We start from the raw sequence: 15,691 nt of genomic DNA, 5'->3' as shown, positions 1-15,691 counted from the left end.
TAGGATTAATCAGTTTTCATGATACAGAGTAGGTGTTTTTACGAATTTTCAAATTAACACCTATCTGTGTCTCCTCAAGACAAGTTGCCATACAGCTCACGTTATATATTGTGAATTATGAGGTACATAGGTTTATGATAAAAAAGTCAGTTGTAATTGGATTTTCGAAGAATTAAATTTGTTTAAAATTTGAGCTTAACGATTAAAAAAATTTGGGTAGAGAAAAAATATGAATCTATTTCAAATCGGTACACCCAGCTACACAGGGTGTTTCGAAAGGTTATGCAAAACTTTTAAGGAGTTGTAGGGGATGAGTTGAGAAGTATGCCTGTTTTTTTACCATTTTCTTACGATAATGCACATTTCTTATTAACTAATTTGTTTTTTGTTTGTTATTTATCTCAATTCCCACGCATCTGAAAATTCATAGTACCCCTGAAATCGCAATTCCCTGCTGCTTGGTTGGTGATTGTTCCAGCCTATTTCCAGGCGCTAGTAGGCGGCACTTTGAAGCTCTCCTCATTCCCCTGCAACAGTAATAATTTGTTATTAAATTATTCGCAATTTCCAATAGTCATCAAGCAGTCGTGGCCGAGTAATTAAGGCGTCAGACTCGAAATCTGATGGGATCTTCCCGCGCAGGTTCGAATCCTGCCGACTGCGACTTTTTACATTCATTGTTGACGTTAATGGGAAATTCAACATGATTTATTTGCTATTCAATTATTCGCGATTTCCATCAATTACCAAGCTGTCGTGGCCGAGTGGTTAAGGCGTCAGACTCGAAATCTGATGGGGTCTTCCCGCGCAGGTTCGAATCCTGCCGACTGCGACTTTTTACTTTCATTGTTGACGTTAATGGGAAATTCAACATGATTTATTTGCTATTCAATTATTCGCGATTTCCATCAATTACCAAGCTGTCGTGGCCGAGTGGTTAAGGCGTCAGACTCGAAATCTGATGGGGTCTTCCCGCGCAGGTTCGAATCCTGCCGACTGCGACTTTTTACTTTCATTGTTGACGTTAATGGGAAATTCAACATGATTTATTTGCTATTCAATTATTCGCGATTTCCATCAATTACCAAGCTGTCGTGGCCGAGTGGTTAAGGCGTCAGACTCGAAATCTGATGGGGTCTTCCCGCGCAGGTTCGAATCCTGCCAACTGCGACTTTTTACATTCATTGTTGACGTTAATGGGAAATTCAACATGATTTATTTGCTATTCAATTATTCGCGATTTCCATCAATTACCAAGCAGTCGTGGCCGAGTGGTTAAGGCGTCAGACTCGAAATCTGATGGGATCTTCCCGAGCAGGTTCGAATCCTGCCTACTGCGGCTTTTTACATTCATTGTTGACGTTAATGGGAAATTCAACATGATTTATTTGCTATTCAACTATTCGCGATTTCCGTTAACGTTCAAGCAGTCGTGGCCGAGTGTTTAAGGCGTCAGACTCGAAATCTGATGGGATATTCCCGCGAAAGTTCGAATCCTGCCGACTGCGACTTTTTAATTTCATTGTTGACGTTAATGGGAAATTCAACATGATTTATTTGCTATTCAATTATTCGCGATTTCCATAAATTACCAAGAAGTCGTGGCCGAGTGGTTAAGGCGTCAGACTCGAAATTTGATGGGATCTTCCCGCGCAGGTTCGAATCCTGCCGACTGCGACTTTTTACTTTCATTGTTGACGTTATTGGGAAATTCAACATGATTTATTTGCTATTCAATTATTCGCGATTTCCATCAATTACCAAGCTGTCGTGGCCGAGTGGTTAAGGCGTCAGACTCGAAATCTGATGGGGTCTTCCCGCGCAGGTTCGAATCCTGCCGACTGCGACTTTTTACTTTCATTGTTGACGTTAATGGGAAATTCAACATGATTTATTTGCTATTCAATTATTCGCGATTTCCATCAATTACCAAGAAGTCGTGGCCGAGTGGTTAAGGCGTCAGACTCGAAATTTGATGGGATCTTCCCGCGCAGGTTCGAATCCTGCCGACTGCGACTTTTTACTTTCATTGTTGACGTTATTGGGAAATTCAACATGATTTATTTGCTATTCAATTATTCGCGATTTCCATCAATTACCAAGCTGTCGTGGCCGAGTGGTTAAGGCGTCAGACTCGAAATCTGATGGGGTCTTCCCGCGCAGGTTCGAATCCTGCCGACTGCGACTTTTTACTTTCATTGTTGACGTTAATGGGAAATTCAACATGATTTATTTGCTATTCAATTATTCGCGATTTCCATCAATTACCAAGCTGTCGTGGCCGAGTGGTTAAGGCGTCAGACTCGAAATCTGATGGGGTCTTCCCGCGCAGGTTCGAATCCTGCCAACTGCGACTTTTTACATTCATTGTTGACGTTAATGGGAAATTCAACATGATTTATTTGCTATTCAATTATTCGCGATTTCCATCAATTACCAAGCAGTCGTGGCCGAGTGGTTAAGGCGTCAGACTCGAAATCTGATGGGATCTTCCCGAGCAGGTTCGAATCCTGCCTACTGCGGCTTTTTACATTCATTGTTGACGTTAATGGGAAATTCAACATGATTTATTTGCTATTCAACTATTCGCGATTTCCGTTAACGTTCAAGCAGTCGTGGCCGAGTGTTTAAGGCGTCAGACTCGAAATCTGATGGGATATTCCCGCGAAAGTTCGAATCCTGCCGACTGCGACTTTTTAATTTCATTGTTGACGTTAATGGGAAATTCAACATGATTTATTTGCTATTCAATTATTCGCGATTTCCATCAATTACCAAGCAGTCGTGGCCGAGTAATTAAGGCGTCAGACTCGAAATCTGATGGGATCTTCCCGCGAAAGTTCGAATCCTGCCGACTGCGACTTTTTACTTTCATTGTTGACGTTAATGGGAAATTCAACATGATTTATTTGCTATTCAATTATTCGCGATTTCCATCAATTACCAAGCAGTCGTGGCCGAGTGGTTAAGGCATCAGACTCGAAATATGATGGGATCATCCCGCGCAGGTTCGAATCCTGCCTACTGCGGCTTTTTACTTTCATTGTTGACGTTAATGGGAAATTCAACATGATTTATTTGCTATTCAATTATTCGCGATTTCCATCAATTACCAAGAAGTCGTGGCCGAGTGGTTAAGGCGTCAGACTCGAAATCTGATGGGATCTTCCCGCGCAGGTTCGAATCCTGCCGACTGCGACTTTTTACTTTCATTGTTGACGTTATTGGGAAATTCAACATGATTTATTTGCTATTCAATTATTCGCGATTTCCATCAATTACCAAGAAGTCGTGGCCGAGTGGTTAAGGCGTCAGACTCGAAATTTGATGGGATCTTCCCGCGCAGGTTCGAATCCTGCCGACTGCGACTTTTTACTTTCATTGTTGACGTTAATGGGAAATTCAACATGATTTATTTGCTATTCAATTATTCGCGATTTCCATCAATTACCAAGCAGTCGTGGCCGAGTGGTTAAGGCATCAGACTCGAAATATGATGGGATCATCCCGCGCAGGTTCGAATCCTGCCTACTGCGGCTTTTTACTTTCATTGTTGACGTTAATGGGAAATTCAACATGATTTATTTGCTATTCAATTATTCGCGATTTCCATCAATTACCAAGAAGTCGTGGCCGAGTGGTTAAGGCGTCAGACTCGAAATCTGATGGGATCTTCCCGCGCAGGTTCGAATCCTGCCGACTGCGACTTTTTACTTTCATTGTTGACGTTATTGGGAAATTCAACATGATTTATTTGCTATTCAATTATTCGCGATTTCCACCAATTACCAAGAAGTCGTGGCCGAGTGGTTAAGGCGTCAGACTCGAAATTTGATGGGATCTTCCCGCGCAGGTTCGAATCCTGCCGACTGCGACTTTTTACTTTCATTGTTGACGTTAATGGGAAATTCAACATGATTTATTTGCTATTCAATTATTCGCGATTTCCATCAATTACCAAGCAGTCGTGGCCGAGTGGTTAAGGCATCAGACTCGAAATATGATGGGATCATCCCGCGCAGGTTCGAATCCTGCCTACTGCGGCTTTTTACTTTCATTGTTGACGTTAATGGGAAATTCAACATGATTTATTTGCTATTCAATTATTCGCGATTTCCATCAATTACCAAGCAGTCGTGGCCGAGTAATTAAGGCGTCAGACTCGAAATCTGATGGGATCTTCCCGCGAAAGTTCGAATCCTGCCGACTGCGACTTTTTACTTTCATTGTTGACGTTAATGGGAAATTCAACATGATTTATTTGCTATTCAATTATTCGCGATTTCCATCAATTACCAAGCAGTCGTGGCCGAGTAATTAAGGCGTCAGACTCGAAATCTGATGGGATCTTCCCGCGAAAGTTCGAATCCTGCCGACTGCGACTTTTTACTTTCATTGTTGACGTTAATGGGAAATTCAACATGATTTATTTGCTATTCAATTATTCGCGATTTCCATCAATTACCAAGCAGTCGTGGCCGAGTGGTTAAGGCATCAGACTCGAAATATGATGGGATCATCCCGCGCAGGTTCGAATCCTGCCTACTGCGGCTTTTTACTTTCATTGTTGACGTTAATGGGAAATTCAACATGATTTATTTGCTATTCAATTATTCGCGATTTCCATCAATTACCAAGAAGTCGTGGCCGAGTGGTTAAGGCGTCAGACTCGAAATCTGATGGGATCTTCCCGCGCAGGTTCGAATCCTGCCGACTGCGACTTTTTACTTTCATTGTTGACGTTATTGGGAAATTCAACATGATTTATTTGCTATTCAATTATTCGCGATTTCCATCAATTACCAAGAAGTCGTGGCCGAGTGGTTAAGGCGTCAGACTCGAAATTTGATGGGATCTTCCCGCGCAGGTTCGAATCCTGCCGACTGCGACTTTTTACTTTCATTGTTGACGTTAATGGGAAATTCAACATGATTTATTTGCTATTCAATTATTCGCGATTTCCATCAATTACCAAGCAGTCGTGGCCGAGTGGTTAAGGCATCAGACTCGAAATATGATGGGATCATCCCGCGCAGGTTCGAATCCTGCCTACTGCGGCTTTTTACTTTCATTGTTGACGTTAATGGGAAATTCAACATGATTTATTTGCTATTCAATTATTCGCGATTTCCATCAATTACCAAGAAGTCGTGGCCGAGTGGTTAAGGCGTCAGACTCGAAATCTGATGGGATCTTCCCGCGCAGGTTCGAATCCTGCCGACTGCGACTTTTTACTTTCATTGTTGACGTTATTGGGAAATTCAACATGATTTATTTGCTATTCAATTATTCGCGATTTCCATCAATTACCAAGAAGTCGTGGCCGAGTGGTTAAGGCGTCAGACTCGAAATTTGATGGGATCTTCCCGCGCAGGTTCGAATCCTGCCGACTGCGACTTTTTACTTTCATTGTTGACGTTATTGGGAAATTCAACATGATTTATTTGCTATTCAATTATTCGCGATTTCCATCAATTACCAAGAAGTCGTGGCCGAGTGGTTAAGGCATCAGACTCGAAATATGATGGGATCTTCCCGCGCAGGTTCGAATCCTGCCTACTGCGGCTTTTTACTTTCATTGTTGACGTTTATGGGAAATTCAACATGATTTATTTGCTATTTAATTATTCGCGATTTCCACAAATCACCAAGCAGTCGTGGCCGAGTGGTTAAGGCATCAGACTCGAAATCTGATGGGATCTTCCCGCGCAGGTTCGAATCCTGCCGACTGCGACTTTTTACTTTCATTGTTGACGTTAATGGGAAATTCAACATGATTTATTTGCTATTCAATTATTCGCGATTTCCATCGATTACCAAGAAGTCGTGGCCGAGTGGTTAAGGCATCAGACTCGAAATATGATGGGATCTTCCCGCGCAGGTTCGAATCCTGCCTACTGCGGCTTTTTACTTTCATTGTTGACGTTAATGGGAAATTCAACATGATTTATTTGCTATTCAATTATTCGCGATTTCCATCAATTACCAAGAAGTCGTGGCCGAGTGGTTAAGGCGTCAGACTCGAAATCTGATGGGATCTTCCCGCGCAGGTTCGAATCCTGCCGACTGCGACTTTTTACTTTCATTGTTGACGTTTATGGGAAATTCAACATGATTTATTTGCTATTCAATTATTCGCGATTTCCATCAATTACCAAGAAGTCGTGGCCGAGTGGTTAAGGCGTCAGACTCGAAATCTGATGGGATCTTCCCGGGCAGTTTCGAATCCTGCCGACTGCGACTTTTTACTTTCATTGTTGACGTTATTGGGAAATTCAACATGATTTATTTGCTATTCAATTATTCGCGATTTCCATCAATTACCAAGAAGTCGTGGCCGAGTGGTTAAGGCGTCAGACTCGAAATCTGATGGGATCTTCCCGCGCAGGTTCGAATCCTGCCGACTGCGACTTTTTACTTTCATTGTTGACGTTATTGGGAAATTCAACATGATTTATTTGCTATTCAATTATTCGCGATTTCCATCAATTACCAAGAAGTCGTGGCCGAGTGGTTAAGGCATCAGACTCGAAATCTGATGGGATCTTCCCGCGCAGGTTCGAATCCTGCCTACTGCGGCTTTTTACTTTCATTGTTGACGTTTATGGGAAATTCAACATGATTTATTTGCTATTTAATTATTCGCGATTTCCACAAATCACCAAGCAGTCGTGGCCGAGTGGTTAAGGCATCAGACTCGAAATCTGATGGGATCTTCCCGCGCAGGTTCGAATCCTGCCGACTGCGACTTTTTACTTTCATTGTTGACGTTAATGGGAAATTCAACATGATTTATTTGCTATTCAATTATTCGCGATTTCCATCAATTACCAAGCAGTCGTGGCCGAGTGGTTAAGGCGTCAGACTCGAAATCTTATGGGATCTTCCCGCGCAGGTTCGAATCCTGCCGACTGCGACTTTTTACATTCATTGTTGACGTTAATGGGAAATTCAACATGATTTATTTGCTATTCAACTATTCGCGATTTCCGTTAACGTTCAAGCAGTCGTGGCCGAGTGTTTAAGGCGTCAGACTCGAAATCTGATGGGATATTCCCGCGAAAGTTCGAATCCTGCCGACTGCGACTTTTTAATTTCATTGTTGACGTTAATGGGAAATTCAACATGATTTATTTGCTATTCAATTATTCGCGATTTCCATCAATTACTAAGCAGTCGTGGCCGAGTGGTTAAGGCATCAGACTCGAAATATGATGGGATCTTCCCACGCAGGTTCGAATCCTGCCGACTGCGACTTTTTACTTTCATTGTTGACGTTAATGGGAAATTCAACATGATTTATTTGCTATTCAATTATTCGCGATTTCCATCAATTACCAAGAAGTCGTGGACGAGTGGTTAAGGCGTCAGACTCGAAATCTGATGGGATCTTCCCGCGCAGGTTCGAATCCTGCCGACTGCGACTTTTTACTTTCATTGTTGACGTTATTGGGAAATTCAACATGATTTATTTGCTATTCAATTATTCGCGATTTCCATCAATTACCAAGAAGTCGTGGCCGAGTGGTTAAGGCATCAGACTCGAAATATGATGGGATCTTCCCGCGCAGGTTCGAATCCTGCCTACTGCGGCTTTTTACTTTCATTGTTGACGTTAATGGGAAATTCAACATGATTTATTTGCTATTCAATTATTCGCGATTTCCATCAATTACCAAGAAGTCGTGGCCGAGTGGTTAAGGCGTCAGACTCGAAATCTGATGGGATCTTCCCGCGCAGGTTCGAATCCTGCCGACTGCGACTTTTTACTTTCATTGTTGACGTTATTGGGAAATTCAACATGATTTATTTGCTATTCAATTATTCGCGATTTCCATCAATTACCAAGAAGTCGTGGCCGAGTGGTTAAGGCATCAGACTCGAAATCTGATGGGATCTTCCCGCGCAGGTTCGAATCCTGCCTACTGCGGCTTTTTACTTTCATTGTTGACGTTTATGGGAAATTCAACATGATTTATTTGCTATTCAATTATTCGCGATTTCCATCAATTACCAAGAAGTCGTGGCCGAGTGGTTAAGGCATCAGACTCGAAATCTGATGGGATCTTCCCGCGCAGGTTCGAATCCTGCCTACTGCGGCTTTTTACTTTCATTGTTGACGTTTATGGGAAATTCAACATGATTTATTTGCTATTCAATTATTCGCGATTTCCATCAATTACCAAGAAGTCGTGGACGAGTGGTTAAGGCGTCAGACTCGAAATCTGATGGGATCTTCCCGCGCAGGTTCGAATCCTGCCGACTGCGACTTTTTACTTTCATTGTTGACGTTATTGGGAAATTCAACATGATTTATTTGCTATTCAATTATTCGCGATTTCCATCAATTACCAAGAAGTCGTGGCCGAGTGGTTAAGGCATCAGACTCGAAATATGATGGGATCTTCCCGCGCAGGTTCGAATCCTGCCTACTGCGGCTTTTTACTTTCATTGTTGACGTTAATGGGAAATTCAACATGATTTATTTGCTATTCAATTATTCACGATTTCCATCAATTACCAAGAAGTCGTGGCCGAGTGGTTAAGGCGTCAGACTCGAAATCTGATGGGATCTTCCCGCGCAGGTTCGAATCCTGCCGACTGCGACTTTTTACTTTCATTGTTGACGTTATTGGGAAATTCAACATGATTTATTTGCTATTCAATTATTCGCGATTTCCATCAATTACCAAGAAGTCGTGGCCGAGTGGTTAAGGCATCAGACTCGAAATCTGATGGGATCTTCCCGCGCAGGTTCGAATCCTGCCTACTGCGGCTTTTTACTTTCATTGTTGACGTTTATGGGAAATTCAACATGATTTATTTGCTATTTAATTATTCGCGATTTCCACAAATCACCAAGCAGTCGTGGCCGAGTGGTTAAGGCGTCAGACTCGAAATCTGATGGGATCTTCCCGCGCAGGTTCGAATCCTGCCGACTGCGACTTTTTACTTTCATTGTTGACGTTATTGGGAAATTCAACATGATTTATTTGCTATTCAATTATTCGCGATTTCCATCAATTACCAAGAAGTCGTGGCCGAGTGGTTAAGGCATCAGACTCGAAATCTGATGGGATCTTCCCGCGCAGGTTCGAATCCTGCCTACTGCGGCTTTTTACTTTCATTGTTGACGTTTATGGGAAATTCAACATGATTTATTTGCTATTTAATTATTCGCGATTTCCACAAATCACCAAGCAGTCGTGGCCAAGTGGTTAAGGCATCAGACTCGAAATCTGATGGGATCTTCCCGCGCAGGTTCGAATCCTGCCGACTGCGACTTTTTACTTTCATTGTTGACGTTAATGGGAAATTCAACATGATTTATTTGCTATTCAATTATTCGCGATTTCCATCGATTACCAAGAAGTCGTGGCCGAGTGGTTAAGGCATCAGACTCGAAATATGATGGGATCTTCCCGCGCAGGTTCGAATCCTGCCTACTGCGGCTTTTTACTTTCATTGTTGACGTTAATGGGAAATTCAACATGATTTATTTGCTATTCAATTATTCGCGATTTCCATCAATTACCAAGAAGTCGTGGCCGAGTGGTTAAGGCGTCAGACTCGAAATCTGATGGGATCTTCCCGCGCAGGTTCGAATCCTGCCTACTGCGGCTTTTTACTTTCATTGTTGACGTTAATGGGAAATTCAACATGATTTATTTGCTATTCAATTATTCGCGATTTCCATCAATTACCAAGAAGTCGTGGCCGAGTGGTTAAGGCGTCAGACTCGAAATATGATGGGATCTTCCCGCGCAGGTTCGAATCCTGCCGACTGCGACTTTTTACTTTCATTGTTGACGTTATTGGGAAATTCAACATGATTTATTTGCTATTCAATTATTCGCGATTTCCATCAATTACCAAGAAGTCGTGGCCGAGTGGTTAAGGCGTCAGACTCGAAATCTGATGGGATCTTCCCGCGCAGGTTCGAATCCTGCCGACTGCGACTTTTTACTTTCATTGTTGACGTTATTGGGAAATTCAACATGATTTATTTGCTATTCAATTATTCGCGATTTCCATCAATTACCAAGAAGTCGTGGCCGAGTGGTTAAGGCATCAGACTCGAAATCTGATGGGATCTTCCCGCGCAGGTTCGAATCCTGCCTACTGCGGCTTTTTACTTTCATTGTTGACGTTTATGGGAAATTCAACATGATTTATTTGCTATTTAATTATTCGCGATTTCCACAAATCACCAAGCAGTCGTGGCCGAGTGGTTAAGGCGTCAGACTCGAAATCTGATGGGATCTTCCCGCGCAGGTTCGAATCCTGCCGACTGCGACTTTTTACTTTCATTGTTGACGTTAGTGGGAAATTTAACATTCTTTATTTGCTATTCAATTATTCGCGATTTCCTCCAATTATCAAGCAGTCGTGGCCGAGTGGTTAAGAATTTTATTATAATATAAAAATTGGGTTTGATGATTCTATGTAACTATACCTTCTTCATAAAATTTTCGATAATACTTATTAAGGTTCTATCTCTATAAAAATATATATTACAAATATTGAAAAATGACAGATTTCCAGATTATCATCTTCTGTTGGATTCCAAGTAGATATAAATCTAATTTTGAATAACTTTGAGGAAACTTTGAACTAAAGTATATCTTTGAAGAAAACATACAAATTAAACTATGGTTTCTGACTTACTTATTTAAGTACTTAAAGAATTCTCCGAAGCTGAAATCTTGGAGGGTGGGATGCGTTTTGATGGTCCGTGTCGGAAATGTGGAGAACACTGCGTTAGCCAAGATGGACGCGATAAACCTCCTCTCTAAGTGACTAATTTTTTCTGAAATTCAAACAAATACGTTAGATTGAAAGGCATTTTTAGACGTATTTATAAGAACCAAAACTAAGTTTATGTAAAATACGAGGTGTGTGTACACTCTTCATAAAACCAAGATTTTATAAGTCAATAACCGGAAAGGTTGGCGAAAATCAGATTCAAAATCTCAATAACAGCATATCAAACCGGAAATCAACACGAAAATAATACTTTGTGAAAATCAGTTTCGGATTTTGAAATTCATTTTGAGATTTGAAACTCCGCCTGCTAAATTGGAAAGAGCTCGACCCTTTGCTTTAGAAAATATGAATTTTACCAATCGATCGTGTACTTTTTATTTATTTTTTATTATTTTTCTTTAATTCTCCATTTCAATTTCTACTAATCGACGTGGAATGTCCCAGGGAATGGAAATTTCATAAAGCATAAGATGCGAGGCTCCAACAGATCTTTCACTCTAAAAGTCCATCGCCAGCGCTTGTAGCGGAAAAAAAAAGTGAAATTCGTTGACATACTCTTTTTGAAGTGCGACTATATGAAGATTCTCATCTTTAAAGAATTTGTTTCGCGCCAAAACGAAGTCATCACCATCGCTGTTAACTATTTTGAGGGTAGTGGGTAACTGTGGTTACAATATTATACCGCCATCCTACGATTTGGTTGAGTTCTAGTATGTATCTAAGGCGAGGGCTAGGTCACACCCTCCAAAGAATTATATTATGATTAAATTAATTAAAACGCGATTAAATGATAAAATTATAAATTAACTAATTAAAACATGATTAAATTATGATATTATTAATAAACTAATTGAAACATGATTACATGATACAAATATAAATAAACTAATTGAAACATGATTAAATGATACAAATATAAATAAACTAATTGAAACATGATTAAATGATACAAATATAAATAAACTAATTGAAACATGATTAAATGATGTAATTATAATTAAACCTATTGAAACGTGATTAATTTATTATTAAATTATAATTAAACGTATTGAAATGTGATTAAATTATGATTAAATTTTGATTTTATATAATAAAGCGTGATAAAATTATTAAGTCTTGATTATATTAAAACGTGATTAACTAATTAAGTCTTGATTATATTAAAACGTGATTAACTAATTAAGTCTTGATTATATTAAAACGTTATTAACTAATTAAGTCTTGATTATATTAAAACGTTATTAACTTATTAAGTCTTGATTATATTAAAACGTGATTAACTTATTAAGTTGTGATTAAATTAATAAAACATGATTATATGATTAAATTAATAAAACAAGATTATATGATTAAATTAACAAACATGATTATATGATTAAATTAATAAAACATGATTATATGATTAAATTAATTATAACGTGATTAAATGATTTAATTTAATACCACACTTATAATTATTAAATTATGATTAAATCAATTAAAACGTGATTAAATGATTCAATTTAATAAAACTCGATATAATTATTAAATTATGATTAAATCAATTAAAACGTGATTAAATAATTCAATTTAATAAAACTCGATATAATTATTAAATTATGATTAAATCAATTAAAACGTGATTAAATAATTCAATTTAATAAAACTCGATATAATTATTAAATTATGATTAAATAATTCAATTTAATAAAACACGATATAATTATTAAATTATGATTAAATATTTCAATTTAATAAAACACGATAGAATTATTAAATTAGGAATAAATAATTCAATTTAATAAAACACGATATAATTATTAAATTATGATTAATTCAATTAAAACGCTATTAAATGATAAAAGTATGATGAAATTAATCGAAACACGATTAAATGATTTGTAGGGGCTTTTATGCTAAACCTTAAACCACCCTCTTAGCCTAAAGGAGACCCTGATCTCAGCATACAACAATAGGTGTTTTAATAAAATCCCCATCAAAGAACTGCCTAGGAGGTGATATACTCTAGGAAAGGACATGTAACGTTCTGCAGTCTTTGGTTTTTATTTATTTTTTGGGAAACATGTTTGCCAGCTTGTTGACGTCCATTCATGCGAGTCGCGCCGACGGTTTTAGATGCCGTAGCATCCTCAGAAATCTTTGGTAAAAATAATGCCAAACCTGGCGCCTCCAAGACGCCAGGCATTAATCACGCCATAAATTCCACATTTATAGAAAAACTTTCCAATACTGAATTTCTCCGAGCTTGTGGTAATTGGCAACCCTCAATTCGGACTAGTTGAAAAGAAACGGGGGGGGGGGGGAGAAAGGGGTTTAAGACCGGCAGCGGATGGTTCAAACCAGATGAGGGACTCGCCCCAAAGAGAGAGAGAGAGATATAAATAAAATAACGAAGGGGGAACAAGGCTACCTGTGGCACCCCCTCCTGATGACCGCTCGTCTACACCAATGAGGTAGAATAAATAGAGATCAAATTCCCCTCAGGACCTACCGTTTCGCACAACAGTATTTGCTAGGAATATGAAAACTCGGTACCCTGGAATAGAAAAGTGTATTCCCCCACTACGAGCTCCCCTCTCTCTCTACGGCAACGCAGCGCGAGCCAGAATCGCGGACATACGAGTTTAGCGCCACCTTTTCTACATGTTTTTAAAAAATTCGTCTGCTAGTTGTCGAATATTAAAATGCATTGTCTATTCCTACTTAAAACACGGGACTAGAAATACGCGAATAGAAAAACTAGCAGACGTAAAGCCGATTAAAAGTGTAAAGGTTCTACGATAGATGGCGATACTTGTTATGTCCGTGAATTTTTTACTGCCCCGCCTAAAACGGGAGACGACCACTCCAGGTTTACCCCCCTAGGTATTTGTTGAGTTGGAGAGCTAGGACTAGTAAAGGAACTTAATCTAATCGTGTTGGCGTCATCTATCGTGTTTTTGGAAAACTAAAACTTAATATATTTTGCAAAACTTTCTGCTTATAGAAACAGATGGCGCCAACACGATGGGATAAAGTTGAAACTGAAACCTAATTCTCCTACTCAAATAAAACGTGTCCCGCGAAGCCCAGATTTGTTTGTATATCTAGTTCATATTCTATCTAATTGGTCTACACAAGAGGCGAACGCGCGGTCACTTCAAGGAGGAAGAGAACGGCTAGAAATACTTTAACACGGGGGCCCTTCGTGGCAGCTGCCAGTGCAGTGCCGTCACTAGGGGACCGCCCGAAGCTAACTGTAAAAGAAATTCCAAGAATAACAAGGTCGAATTCTTGTTAACGTGGGATGAAGATATCGTAAAGGGGTGAAACAAATAATTAATGGGGCTTCAATTACATTACTAATAAAATTGGTCGCTACAGATTCGATTATGATTAAATTATTTAAAGCACGATTAAATGTTTAAATTCTGATTAAATTAATTAAAACACGATTAAATGATTTAATTAGTTCAAACTATATTAAATGTTTAGATTATGATTAAATTAAGTAAAAAACAATTAGATGTTTGAGTAATGATTAAATTAAGTAAAAAACAATTAAATGTTTGAATTATGATTTACATAATTAAAACACGATTAAATGATTAAATCACTAAAAATATTTAATCAAGATATACATGTATAAATCAATCGCGATTGAAATTACTAAATATAGATTTGAATGAGTCACTATAGATTTGAATGAGTCACTATAGATTTGAATGAGTCACTATAGATTTGAATGATTAAAGATAGATTTGAATGATTAAAGATAGATTTGAATGATTAAAGATAGATTTGAATGATTAAAGATAGATTTGAATGATTAAATATAGATTTGAATGATTAAATATAGATTTGAATGATTAAAGATAGATTTGAATGATTAAATATAGATTTGAATGATTAAAGATAGATTTGAATGATTAAATATAGATTTGAATGATTAAATATAGATTTGAATGATTAAATATAGATTTGAATGATTAAATATAGATTTGAATGATTAAATATAGATTTGAATGATTAAATATAGATATGAATGATTAAACCAATCGTGATTGAATGATTAAACCAATCGTGATTGAATGTTTAAATCAATCGTGATTGAATCATTATATAAATCGTAATTGTATGATTAAATAGTGATATAATAATGAAATCAATCGTGATTTTATGATTGCATAGTGATTGAAGTGGTTAACTCCGCAAAAGATCCACCAGCAGCCCTCTCTTGACTTACGAATTTAGCAAAGTTGCATTCAGCTCGAGTTTGTGAAGAATTTTAATCGTGATTGAACTAATAAGATAAGATTGAACTAATAAGATAAGATTGAACTGATTAGATCTTGATTAAAATGATTCAATATTGTCAAAACTTAATCATGACTATTAGGACATCCCTCGACATAAGGCCACCTAAATGACGAGATATTATTTCAAAATTATTCGATATTTTAAGGGGAATCTTTTCCTCCGATTTCGATATTCAATTGTTATACTTCGGTTTATTGGAAAACAATTAACATGACAATTTATAATGATTAGTGTTTCCCATTTCTATGTGTTAAATTCAAAACTTTATGAAACCCACAGTTATCCGCTACAGAAGAATATTATGTTGTCTGATTAGTAATAATAAAAACGGATATTTTTTTAATTTTAGGCTAACCAAACTAAGTAAACTAAAATTTCTTTTCTGATCTGATACCGCAATTAAAAACCGACTATAAATTCCGTCTAATCAAGGATGTATATTGGGGTCACATTTCTTTTAGTTTTTAAGTAGCCATGGATTAATTAACTAAGGGATGATCAACGGGTTCAAAAATATCGAAGTTGCCTGTTCCGAACGCCACCTATCAGCGAAAAGCGCCAATAGCGGAAATTTAATTTTTACCGATACACGTGGACGGGCGGTTGCCGTGGGTTTTTCAAACAT

General features: G+C 38.2%; 1 protein-coding gene and 58 non-coding genes across 59 annotated transcripts in view; 58 read left to right on the top strand and 1 right to left on the bottom strand.

The window, feature by feature from the left end:
• Window positions 1–15,691, bottom strand: part of LOC149936882 (uncharacterized) — a 74,682-nt gene that overhangs the window by 46,902 nt on the left and 12,089 nt on the right. Inside the window, exon 4 of the mRNA XM_090181285.1 lies at window positions 10,669–10,810. Within this exon, the coding sequence (XP_090037411.1) occupies window positions 10,669–10,810 (142 nt within the window). The remainder of the gene's footprint in view (window positions 1–10,668; window positions 10,811–15,691) is intronic.
• TRNAS-CGA (transfer RNA serine (anticodon CGA)) lies at window positions 582–663 on the top strand. The gene has a single exon. It is a non-coding gene; the product is annotated as a tRNA-Ser (tRNA).
• TRNAS-CGA (transfer RNA serine (anticodon CGA)) lies at window positions 751–832 on the top strand. Its single transcript has one exon. It is a non-coding gene; the product is annotated as a tRNA-Ser (tRNA).
• Window positions 920–1,001, top strand: TRNAS-CGA (transfer RNA serine (anticodon CGA)). Its single transcript has one exon. It is a non-coding gene; the product is annotated as a tRNA-Ser (tRNA).
• On the top strand, window positions 1,089–1,170 carry TRNAS-CGA (transfer RNA serine (anticodon CGA)). Its single transcript has one exon. It is a non-coding gene; the product is annotated as a tRNA-Ser (tRNA).
• Window positions 1,258–1,339, top strand: TRNAS-CGA (transfer RNA serine (anticodon CGA)). The gene has a single exon. It is a non-coding gene; the product is annotated as a tRNA-Ser (tRNA).
• TRNAS-CGA (transfer RNA serine (anticodon CGA)) lies at window positions 1,427–1,508 on the top strand. Its single transcript has one exon. It is a non-coding gene; the product is annotated as a tRNA-Ser (tRNA).
• Window positions 1,596–1,677, top strand: TRNAS-CGA (transfer RNA serine (anticodon CGA)). Its single transcript has one exon. It is a non-coding gene; the product is annotated as a tRNA-Ser (tRNA).
• TRNAS-CGA (transfer RNA serine (anticodon CGA)) lies at window positions 1,765–1,846 on the top strand. Its single transcript has one exon. It is a non-coding gene; the product is annotated as a tRNA-Ser (tRNA).
• TRNAS-CGA (transfer RNA serine (anticodon CGA)) lies at window positions 1,934–2,015 on the top strand. The gene has a single exon. It is a non-coding gene; the product is annotated as a tRNA-Ser (tRNA).
• On the top strand, window positions 2,103–2,184 carry TRNAS-CGA (transfer RNA serine (anticodon CGA)). The gene has a single exon. It is a non-coding gene; the product is annotated as a tRNA-Ser (tRNA).
• Window positions 2,272–2,353, top strand: TRNAS-CGA (transfer RNA serine (anticodon CGA)). Its single transcript has one exon. It is a non-coding gene; the product is annotated as a tRNA-Ser (tRNA).
• TRNAS-CGA (transfer RNA serine (anticodon CGA)) lies at window positions 2,441–2,522 on the top strand. The gene has a single exon. It is a non-coding gene; the product is annotated as a tRNA-Ser (tRNA).
• TRNAS-CGA (transfer RNA serine (anticodon CGA)) lies at window positions 2,610–2,691 on the top strand. Its single transcript has one exon. It is a non-coding gene; the product is annotated as a tRNA-Ser (tRNA).
• TRNAS-CGA (transfer RNA serine (anticodon CGA)) lies at window positions 2,779–2,860 on the top strand. Its single transcript has one exon. It is a non-coding gene; the product is annotated as a tRNA-Ser (tRNA).
• Window positions 2,948–3,029, top strand: TRNAS-CGA (transfer RNA serine (anticodon CGA)). The gene has a single exon. It is a non-coding gene; the product is annotated as a tRNA-Ser (tRNA).
• TRNAS-CGA (transfer RNA serine (anticodon CGA)) lies at window positions 3,117–3,198 on the top strand. The gene has a single exon. It is a non-coding gene; the product is annotated as a tRNA-Ser (tRNA).
• TRNAS-CGA (transfer RNA serine (anticodon CGA)) lies at window positions 3,286–3,367 on the top strand. The gene has a single exon. It is a non-coding gene; the product is annotated as a tRNA-Ser (tRNA).
• On the top strand, window positions 3,455–3,536 carry TRNAS-CGA (transfer RNA serine (anticodon CGA)). Its single transcript has one exon. It is a non-coding gene; the product is annotated as a tRNA-Ser (tRNA).
• Window positions 3,624–3,705, top strand: TRNAS-CGA (transfer RNA serine (anticodon CGA)). The gene has a single exon. It is a non-coding gene; the product is annotated as a tRNA-Ser (tRNA).
• Window positions 3,793–3,874, top strand: TRNAS-CGA (transfer RNA serine (anticodon CGA)). The gene has a single exon. It is a non-coding gene; the product is annotated as a tRNA-Ser (tRNA).
• On the top strand, window positions 3,962–4,043 carry TRNAS-CGA (transfer RNA serine (anticodon CGA)). The gene has a single exon. It is a non-coding gene; the product is annotated as a tRNA-Ser (tRNA).
• Window positions 4,131–4,212, top strand: TRNAS-CGA (transfer RNA serine (anticodon CGA)). Its single transcript has one exon. It is a non-coding gene; the product is annotated as a tRNA-Ser (tRNA).
• Window positions 4,300–4,381, top strand: TRNAS-CGA (transfer RNA serine (anticodon CGA)). The gene has a single exon. It is a non-coding gene; the product is annotated as a tRNA-Ser (tRNA).
• TRNAS-CGA (transfer RNA serine (anticodon CGA)) lies at window positions 4,469–4,550 on the top strand. Its single transcript has one exon. It is a non-coding gene; the product is annotated as a tRNA-Ser (tRNA).
• Window positions 4,638–4,719, top strand: TRNAS-CGA (transfer RNA serine (anticodon CGA)). The gene has a single exon. It is a non-coding gene; the product is annotated as a tRNA-Ser (tRNA).
• On the top strand, window positions 4,807–4,888 carry TRNAS-CGA (transfer RNA serine (anticodon CGA)). Its single transcript has one exon. It is a non-coding gene; the product is annotated as a tRNA-Ser (tRNA).
• Window positions 4,976–5,057, top strand: TRNAS-CGA (transfer RNA serine (anticodon CGA)). Its single transcript has one exon. It is a non-coding gene; the product is annotated as a tRNA-Ser (tRNA).
• Window positions 5,145–5,226, top strand: TRNAS-CGA (transfer RNA serine (anticodon CGA)). Its single transcript has one exon. It is a non-coding gene; the product is annotated as a tRNA-Ser (tRNA).
• Window positions 5,314–5,395, top strand: TRNAS-CGA (transfer RNA serine (anticodon CGA)). The gene has a single exon. It is a non-coding gene; the product is annotated as a tRNA-Ser (tRNA).
• On the top strand, window positions 5,483–5,564 carry TRNAS-CGA (transfer RNA serine (anticodon CGA)). The gene has a single exon. It is a non-coding gene; the product is annotated as a tRNA-Ser (tRNA).
• On the top strand, window positions 5,652–5,733 carry TRNAS-CGA (transfer RNA serine (anticodon CGA)). Its single transcript has one exon. It is a non-coding gene; the product is annotated as a tRNA-Ser (tRNA).
• TRNAS-CGA (transfer RNA serine (anticodon CGA)) lies at window positions 5,821–5,902 on the top strand. Its single transcript has one exon. It is a non-coding gene; the product is annotated as a tRNA-Ser (tRNA).
• On the top strand, window positions 5,990–6,071 carry TRNAS-CGA (transfer RNA serine (anticodon CGA)). Its single transcript has one exon. It is a non-coding gene; the product is annotated as a tRNA-Ser (tRNA).
• On the top strand, window positions 6,159–6,240 carry TRNAS-CGA (transfer RNA serine (anticodon CGA)). Its single transcript has one exon. It is a non-coding gene; the product is annotated as a tRNA-Ser (tRNA).
• TRNAS-CGA (transfer RNA serine (anticodon CGA)) lies at window positions 6,328–6,409 on the top strand. Its single transcript has one exon. It is a non-coding gene; the product is annotated as a tRNA-Ser (tRNA).
• On the top strand, window positions 6,497–6,578 carry TRNAS-CGA (transfer RNA serine (anticodon CGA)). The gene has a single exon. It is a non-coding gene; the product is annotated as a tRNA-Ser (tRNA).
• Window positions 6,666–6,747, top strand: TRNAS-CGA (transfer RNA serine (anticodon CGA)). Its single transcript has one exon. It is a non-coding gene; the product is annotated as a tRNA-Ser (tRNA).
• On the top strand, window positions 6,835–6,916 carry TRNAS-CGA (transfer RNA serine (anticodon CGA)). The gene has a single exon. It is a non-coding gene; the product is annotated as a tRNA-Ser (tRNA).
• Window positions 7,004–7,085, top strand: TRNAS-CGA (transfer RNA serine (anticodon CGA)). Its single transcript has one exon. It is a non-coding gene; the product is annotated as a tRNA-Ser (tRNA).
• Window positions 7,173–7,254, top strand: TRNAS-CGA (transfer RNA serine (anticodon CGA)). Its single transcript has one exon. It is a non-coding gene; the product is annotated as a tRNA-Ser (tRNA).
• On the top strand, window positions 7,342–7,423 carry TRNAS-CGA (transfer RNA serine (anticodon CGA)). The gene has a single exon. It is a non-coding gene; the product is annotated as a tRNA-Ser (tRNA).
• On the top strand, window positions 7,511–7,592 carry TRNAS-CGA (transfer RNA serine (anticodon CGA)). The gene has a single exon. It is a non-coding gene; the product is annotated as a tRNA-Ser (tRNA).
• On the top strand, window positions 7,680–7,761 carry TRNAS-CGA (transfer RNA serine (anticodon CGA)). The gene has a single exon. It is a non-coding gene; the product is annotated as a tRNA-Ser (tRNA).
• TRNAS-CGA (transfer RNA serine (anticodon CGA)) lies at window positions 7,849–7,930 on the top strand. Its single transcript has one exon. It is a non-coding gene; the product is annotated as a tRNA-Ser (tRNA).
• On the top strand, window positions 8,018–8,099 carry TRNAS-CGA (transfer RNA serine (anticodon CGA)). Its single transcript has one exon. It is a non-coding gene; the product is annotated as a tRNA-Ser (tRNA).
• Window positions 8,187–8,268, top strand: TRNAS-CGA (transfer RNA serine (anticodon CGA)). Its single transcript has one exon. It is a non-coding gene; the product is annotated as a tRNA-Ser (tRNA).
• TRNAS-CGA (transfer RNA serine (anticodon CGA)) lies at window positions 8,356–8,437 on the top strand. The gene has a single exon. It is a non-coding gene; the product is annotated as a tRNA-Ser (tRNA).
• On the top strand, window positions 8,525–8,606 carry TRNAS-CGA (transfer RNA serine (anticodon CGA)). Its single transcript has one exon. It is a non-coding gene; the product is annotated as a tRNA-Ser (tRNA).
• Window positions 8,694–8,775, top strand: TRNAS-CGA (transfer RNA serine (anticodon CGA)). Its single transcript has one exon. It is a non-coding gene; the product is annotated as a tRNA-Ser (tRNA).
• On the top strand, window positions 8,863–8,944 carry TRNAS-CGA (transfer RNA serine (anticodon CGA)). Its single transcript has one exon. It is a non-coding gene; the product is annotated as a tRNA-Ser (tRNA).
• Window positions 9,032–9,113, top strand: TRNAS-CGA (transfer RNA serine (anticodon CGA)). Its single transcript has one exon. It is a non-coding gene; the product is annotated as a tRNA-Ser (tRNA).
• Window positions 9,201–9,282, top strand: TRNAS-CGA (transfer RNA serine (anticodon CGA)). The gene has a single exon. It is a non-coding gene; the product is annotated as a tRNA-Ser (tRNA).
• On the top strand, window positions 9,370–9,451 carry TRNAS-CGA (transfer RNA serine (anticodon CGA)). The gene has a single exon. It is a non-coding gene; the product is annotated as a tRNA-Ser (tRNA).
• TRNAS-CGA (transfer RNA serine (anticodon CGA)) lies at window positions 9,539–9,620 on the top strand. The gene has a single exon. It is a non-coding gene; the product is annotated as a tRNA-Ser (tRNA).
• TRNAS-CGA (transfer RNA serine (anticodon CGA)) lies at window positions 9,708–9,789 on the top strand. The gene has a single exon. It is a non-coding gene; the product is annotated as a tRNA-Ser (tRNA).
• On the top strand, window positions 9,877–9,958 carry TRNAS-CGA (transfer RNA serine (anticodon CGA)). Its single transcript has one exon. It is a non-coding gene; the product is annotated as a tRNA-Ser (tRNA).
• Window positions 10,046–10,127, top strand: TRNAS-CGA (transfer RNA serine (anticodon CGA)). The gene has a single exon. It is a non-coding gene; the product is annotated as a tRNA-Ser (tRNA).
• Window positions 10,215–10,296, top strand: TRNAS-CGA (transfer RNA serine (anticodon CGA)). Its single transcript has one exon. It is a non-coding gene; the product is annotated as a tRNA-Ser (tRNA).

This window comes from Leiobunum rupestre, chromosome 7 (assembly GCF_980474605.1).
Source record: "Leiobunum rupestre chromosome 7, qqLeiRupe1.1.hap1, whole genome shotgun sequence".
NCBI lineage: Eukaryota > Metazoa > Arthropoda > Arachnida > Opiliones > Sclerosomatidae > Leiobunum > Leiobunum rupestre.
Note: the sequence above shows the minus strand (reverse complement) of the source record. Positions and strands in the feature narration are given on the sequence as shown.